The following is a 7,497-nucleotide window of genomic DNA, read 5'->3' on the forward strand; positions in this document are numbered from 1 at the left end:
TAGAGACTTTCAAAATAAAACAGGAAACAGGAAACTCAAGCATGCAAACATATAACCAAACACAGAGCACAAACACAAATCCAGAACCCCAAACACAGTGAAAACAAGGTTAGCGTGCATAATATAAAAATCTATGCAATGTAAAATCTTTGAAAAGGTCCAAAACAGTCAAAATTCTGAGGGTAGAATTAGAACAATACAAAACAAAGTAAAACGGCAAACACTCATGCCGGAGAAAAACAATGTTTCTGCTTCAGAAATGACTGAAATTCAATTCCAAATCAATTATCAACAGACTTACTACTTAATGTAGTACGAAATGTTTAGTTGAATAATAACTATTAACAACTTCATCGTACCACAGCGACTAAGATCATCAGGCACTAGCATCTGTTATATTATCTCAAACAACTGTGAAATATATATATTTCACAGTTGTTTATATAAGGTATACACTACCGTTGAAAAGTTTGGGGTCACTTAGCTGACCTCTGTACACTGGGCCTGTCACGTCTCATTGTTGCACCACGAGAGACTGTGAATGACATGTTAGAAAAAGGTAGATAGGAGCTGCATCGTCGTAAAAAAAAAAAGCAAATTTCTGTTGTGCAATCAGAAGAGAAGGTGAGCGCAGAGACAGAGACAGATGTCTCCTCAGCTCCTGCATCACATTAGTAGCTGAAAACACCACGTGATCTGAGCGACTTTCAAACTAAAAGTGAATATAACTTATTTCCCTAGTGGTCCTGGCTCACGATAATGACAAAGTCATGTTCAGATTTGATTCTAGTAGATATCAGTCATTATATAAGTAGCATATTGAATATAATGCTTAGCACTTCACTCATCTTTCAATTCAATTTTATTTGTTTAGCCCCAAATCATAATATACATTATCTCAAGGCACCTTTCATCTTTCCATTTCAATAACGTTTTTACACCTTAAAAAAATCAGACTGAGAGGAAGTGGGTCCTTCTAGACGTGACAAAATGTTTCTCTAGCACACCAGTATGTGTGTGCCCATCATACATAAACCCTGTAAACAATGTTTTCTTATTCTCAATCGGTGCCCCATGTTCAGAGGCTTGAGTCCCGCATTAGCAGCCATAGGTTCTGAACCGGCCGTTTGGCTCACTCTCCTCCTTTATGCTTAACTGTCCTGTTAAGTAAATAATTTAAAAGCTATGTTTACGTTCAGTGTTACTCTCCAGAACCCACAGTGTGTATCCTAGAGCTCCAACAAATGTGTTGAATGTATATCCTTGCTTTCCCTTTGCACACACACAGAGGAATCGAGTGACATCATTATCAAAACTGTGTCAATCTGATGCATTAGTGCATGTATAAGCTCCCTCATGCACATTTGAGCAAGTAACCAAAATTACTTCAGATACTTATTTTGGGGGTTTTAATCAGATTTCCTCTCCACCACTTTGTCTTGGTTATAGTAATACTGAAAAAACTATATGCAATAAAAAGGTGCAGTGTAGCATTCATAATTACCGCTCAGACACACATCCATTCAGCTCCAGCTGCCCCTTTATTATGTTTGTTAATCTGTGCTGGTTGCTGTCTACAGAACCAGACCCAGCAGCACCAGCAGACGACAGGCCAGAATCAGGCCCAGAACCAGCAGCAGACCACAGCCCAGCAGGCGCCCTCCCAACAGAGCTCGGCCCAAACAAATGGGACCGGCGGAGCCACAGGGGCAACCACTGGTGGGGGTTTACAACACGGCCAGGACCAGGGGCCGCCCAACAAGAAGCCTCGGATCGGGCCCTCCTCAGGCACAGGGCTGTTACAGTCAGAGTACCAGGTCAGTATGATTTTTATGCTGGCAGCTTCAAGAAGGAAGTGGTTGCTCATTTCTTACTGTCAACAAATCCCATGTGTATCTAAAGCCTGTTTTACATTACATTTCATTTAGCTGACGCTTTTATCCAAAGACACTTACAATAAGTGCATCAACCATGAGAGTACAAACCCAGAACAATAAGAATCAAGTAGGTACAATTTTCATCAAGAAAGCCTTCAAGTGCTACATGTAGGTACCATATAAGTACTACTAAAGTGCTACTTTTTTGTATTTTTGTATTTTGTATTTTTTTTTTATCCAAGGTATAGTCAGAAGAGATGTGTTTTTAGTCTGCAGTGGAAGATGTGTAGACTTTCTGCTGTCCTGATGTCAATGGGGAGCTCGTTCTACCATTTAGAAGCCAGGACCTTGTTAAAGCCCTATGAGACAAATTGTGATTTGTGAATATGGACTATACAAATAAAATTTGATTGATTGATTGATTGATTGAGGACAGCAAAGAGTCGTGATTTTGATGAGTGTTTAGCTCACAGTGAGGGAGCAACAAGCCGATTGGCAGATGCAGAGTGGAGTGGACGGGCTGGGGTGTAAGGTTTGACTGTTTTATCATTTACTGTTATGTATGTCCTCTGTCACAGCTCCACTCTCACTCTGTTCACCCTGACTGACTGACCGCTAAAATAAATGGCGTGTATATAAACCATGGTATCTATGATGCTGTGAAACATTGTGGGTTATATTGCAAATGAGTTAGTAAAGCAGCTTCATGACAGGACTAGTGTGTAAATCTTTTAGTCATATCATTCACCAGAATGGCCATAAATCAGACATATCCAAATTATGATTGAATCTACAGTTACATGCAAATGTTTGGGCACTCCTGAGAAAATTCATATTTTCTTTTTTTGGGAGTAAGAAGAAGCAAATAGAACCCCTGCAGCAAGGAGCCAAGAATATGTCCAACATCACTGCACAATTCCTTATTCAGTTCTGTCATTCCTTGTTTGCCGTTGGCTCTATACAGCTTTATACAAAGACACCCATTATTGAATACATATCCAGCTCTTTGTTTATTTCAAGAAAGTTAACCTAAAAGATAAGATAGAAAATAATAACTTTAGTATGTATTGTTTTTAAACTGGGGTGCATAGGAACAGAATACATATTACACTTTTTCAGATATGTAATACATAAAGTACTGATAAAACACTAAAGTGCCACAGTTTGTCATATTCACTCAACTGTGAAGAGTCAGCAGCCAATCAGATGCGCGTGTGTGTGTGTGTGTGTGTGTGTGTGTGTGCGTGTGCGCGTGTGTGTGTGTGCGCGTGCGTGCGTGCGTGCGTGCGTGCGTGTATGAGTGTGTTAGTGTGTGTGTGTGTGCGCGTGAGTGTGTTTGCCTGTTGGCTAACTGATAAGGATTGTACATTCCACATAGTCCTGACAGCAAATCACTGAGGTGCCTACTCGCTCTTGTTCCTGGCCCTGGTGTCTGTTTTATCTTCAGCTCGAGTTTTATCACGAGGCCAGAGAGGGGGGGATTTCTGAGTGGGGGAGAGTGTGACGAAATGAGGGCAGCGACGGGGGGAGCATGTGTCAGTAAGCACTGCACAGAGCGGTGCAGTGTGATAGAGGTGACTGGTTTGACCTGCCCGGCCTGTTCGACTGTGCTCTCTCCTCGGCGAGGCCACACGGGGTGACTCTACATGTATGTATAGCACACCTAGAGATACACACTCAGCTGGTGGGTTACTGGGACGACCCATTTGAAACTCATCTTGCAGTAAGTCCTGTCTTCCTGTGTTGCAATAGTGTCCCAGAGAGTGCCATTAAACATTATGCTCATTGTGGAGGCTGCAGATTGTGTTGCTTTTGGAATTGTGATGCGTTCTATGGACAGATGGATGTTTTTATATCAGTGCATGTGACATAAATAAGAGTTGCACATCATACAATTCAACCAATGGCTAATTTCAATATATAAACATTGTGTTCATGATGAAGGAAGGGTTTCTGGCAGGACAGCATTTGTTTTAGCTAAGTGTTCCTAATGAAGTGCATACTGAGTGTATATAGCAGGGGCTGAGGCTGCATGTGAGACAGCTGGTGACTGTCAGGCTTCAGCAGATGTATAAATAAATCAGTTGAGTGGCCTGGCCTACCAGAAGGGTGGCTAGCTGTCTGACTGTGCGTCACTGTTAGCGTCCTACATTTACCCTCATTGATCCCACATCCCACTATCCTACAGACTATCCCACCATGCACCACTCTCCAGTCATTCTCCTGAAGGATGCATTGTTGCACAAGTGTAGACCTGAAGTGCCTGTTCCTCACAGGCAGCTTCTTGTCATCCTCTGACTCTGCGGAGCTCTTGTATCTGTGAGTTAATGGATCTGGTCCTGGCCTGAACTGTTGGTGTTATTGTTTAAATGAGAGCATCAAATTGGGGGACAAGTGAGGACAGAGACAGACTTCTTGAAAAAGAAATCAAAGCAGCAAAGGCCAAGATATTCCGATTTTTTCACTTAGTTTGGGTCAAGCTCCTAAACACTTGACCTACAATTCCCATAATACAATTTCCTTTCCCCTGCCCCCAGTGTGCATCTCAGGCTCTCTCTTCATTCATAGTCTCTCAGGTAAACTCAAGACCACAGTGATGTCACTAGGGTCACTCGAAAAAGCTCCTTTATATTAAATTAATTCATAATATATTGACTAAGAGTAAAACAAAATCTGCCCCTGTGACTGACATATAGTTTATTAATTAGATTGTATAGGCAGCTTTTTACTGTAGTGGAACTAGTTTGGAACAGTGTATGTACAGTAACATCATTGATTCACTGACTTCTACATTTTATTCTGAAAAAAAGCAACTATAGCTATTGTAATTGTAGATATTAAATGAATACAGTGAAGTATTTCCCTCTGCAGTGTAGTGCATTACAATAGGCGCATAAAGTAACATGAAATGCAAATCTTAAGTACATTACTTTCTTTCCACCACTGCCTCTAAAGGAATAGATTAAAAATTTGTAATATCTCTGTCAAGAGTTCGATGTTAAGATCGACACCGCTGTATCTTGTTTAGAGCCGAAGTCAGGATGTGATGAGCTGCCCAGAGTCGGTGGCCAAATGCTGGGGACAAAGGATTCCACCAAAAACCACAAATACTTTAATTGGGGAGTAATAATTTAGTTAATGAATAAATAACAAGTAGATTCTTCATTAGGTGAATCAAATCTTTAATGGCAGTGCCAGTTTGAAACAGTGTACATTAAAGGGGACATAGCATGCAAATTCCACTTTGTTAGTGCTTCTACAGGTTAATGTGGGTATCTGGCATGTCTACCAACCCAAAAACTCTGGGGAAAAAACACTCGCGCGTTTTGTTATGGTTCCTCTAAGTCAGAAACGTCATGCTTGAGTGACTCGATTGCGCTTCCTGGGTTTTGTGTCGTAACAAGGAACTGGAAGTCTCCCTACATGGTCTTGGCCCCCCCCCCCCCCCCCCCCCCCCCCCCCCCCCCCGCCCCCCTGCCCGCAGCGGTCTTCCACACTGCCAGCTGTGTGGAAGACTTCCGCAGTGTTCAGCTCTACTGTACGCCGGGTTACAGTAGTTACGCCGGGTTACAGTAGTTACGCCGGGGTACAGTAGTTACGCCGGGTTTACACCGGACGCGGAAGCGCCGCAGCGAGGCAGCGCAGCGCCGTTCTCCAGCGCGCAGCCGCCTGGCTGTTCACACGGGACGAGCATTTCTCCGCTGGTCAGCCCCATAGACTGTGTATATATAAGGTCAGCCCGCGATTCTGCTTTCTCCGCTTGTTGTTGTACCCATTGAATGTCGGGGTTCGGGGGTAAATGATGGTCTTCATAGCCCCCCCCCCCCCACCTCTCTTTCTCTCTCTGTCTGTCTGCTTGTGTGCTTGTAGTGGATGGGCAGAGGGGGACATTTAATTATGTGATTGGGAAAATTAAAACTCCAGGACAACAAGGGGAATACAAAGTATGGGATGCATATTTGATAATTTACATCATATAAAATATGTAATTTATATCGTTTAAAATCATGGGGGGAGAGGGGGAGGGGGGAGCTGGCTCATTAGCATTTAAAGGAACAGGCACTCAAAACAGGTCACTCTGTGGAGGGCTGTTTTATACAGGGTAAAAAGGGTGCTGTTTTAAATGATCCTTGTGGTATTTTGACCAAAGTATGTTACAGACATTTCATTAAGACCCCAAGGAACCATATCAACTTGTGGTAAAATGGGCATGCTATGTCCCCTTTAAGTTCTTCTTGTGGTGCTGTTATTGACCTGTGGCAACGGATGCTGCCACTACTCTGTCCACCTCTCCTCAGGGGTCATGTGGGGATAAATAACATCAGAAAGCTGCTGTAATAGTTTTGCTAGCATGATTTTATTTTTAGTTGATTTTTGTCTTTTATAACAATTAATAAAACAAATACTCCTTTTTAAATGTTATTTGATTCCTCCTGAGGGGTCCTGATCTCTTGTTTTGGAACCACTGCATTTGACGACCTGTCAACCTGCTCAAAACCACATTATATTGACTACACACACACACATGTCAGAGATGAGATGTAAGGTGTCGGTTGAATCGAGCTGCTCACTGCTATGTTTTCTTTCCATCCTTCTCTCTGCCTCTCCATCAGCACTCCGGCTCCCGCCTTGGTTACCAGAGCAACGTCCAAGGTTCCACCCAACCCCAGAGCACCATGGGATACTCATCATCATCCCAGCAGAGCTCCCAGTACACCCACCAAACACACCGTTACTGAGGCTCCCAGACACTCGTAAACCAGCAGAGGAGTCTGTTCCTCCTCCTTCAGACAACCCTCAACAACCTCAGCAGACGTCAGCCGACGCCCTCGGCTCTCACTTCCTTGTCGGACCTCGCTCTGTGCATTGCATCATTCCAAGTCAGCCAACCTCCTTTTCAACCCTCCCCTGTCTCTGACCTCTTACCCGACAGCCTTCAGCAGCACTTATACATGAAGGCAAACAAACATAGGAACCAAAAAATGTAAGGAGAAGTTCTGCCTCATCAGGCTGGTGAACTATTTGTAACTCAACTGAAAGTAATGTAAGATAGATGTGAAGGCATCACACACAGAGACTCAGAACCATGGCACTTACAAACACAATGCTCCTCACGAGGAAGAACCGCAGATGTGTTCATATATATATATATATATATATATGTACATTATCTAGCACCTTTTTTTATTCGTTTTTTTTTCTCGCTTGTTTGCTAGAGTTTTCAAGTTTACCTTGATAGTTGATGTCATTGTACATATTGTTACATATGGAAACTATCAGATGAAATGAACACGAGAGGAGAGGGCCTTTCATCCTGTCATCTCTAGTGTACTATTACCTTGGATAATCAAAAGAAAGGCTAAGCCTGTCCTTTTAAGAAGGAGTCAATGTTTCTACACAGAGAATAATCAGCTCTTTAGCTGATGCTATTGCAGGGAAATAATAAATGCGCAATTTCACTTAATCTTATTATAGTATTTCTGTATTTAGAATTCTCTCTATCTAGATCTGGATTTGGAAAGTAAGATTAGTACACAGCTCTGTATATTCTGACTTACTACATCCACTACATGTAGAGATAAGAATCATCCGACAGCCAGGCTTTATGTCCTCTGACCGC

The 7,497-nt window shown here is 42.6% G+C and overlaps 1 protein-coding gene across 1 annotated transcript in view; it reads left to right on the forward strand.

The window, feature by feature from the left end:
- The window catches only part of cdk19 (cyclin-dependent kinase 19), a 51,706-nt gene extending 44,805 nt beyond the window's left edge, over window positions 1-6,901 (forward strand). The window contains exons 12-13 of the mRNA XM_034580468.1: window positions 1,581-1,817; window positions 6,491-6,901. Of these exons, the coding sequence (XP_034436359.1) occupies window positions 1,581-1,817; window positions 6,491-6,616 (363 nt within the window). The 3' untranslated portion in view covers window positions 6,617-6,901. The remainder of the gene's footprint in view (window positions 1-1,580; window positions 1,818-6,490) is intronic.
- The last annotated feature ends 596 nt before the right edge of the window (window positions 6,902-7,497 follow it).

The sequence above is a fragment of the Hippoglossus hippoglossus genome, chromosome 24 (genome assembly GCF_009819705.1).
Source record: "Hippoglossus hippoglossus isolate fHipHip1 chromosome 24, fHipHip1.pri, whole genome shotgun sequence".
NCBI lineage: Eukaryota > Metazoa > Chordata > Actinopteri > Pleuronectiformes > Pleuronectidae > Hippoglossus > Hippoglossus hippoglossus.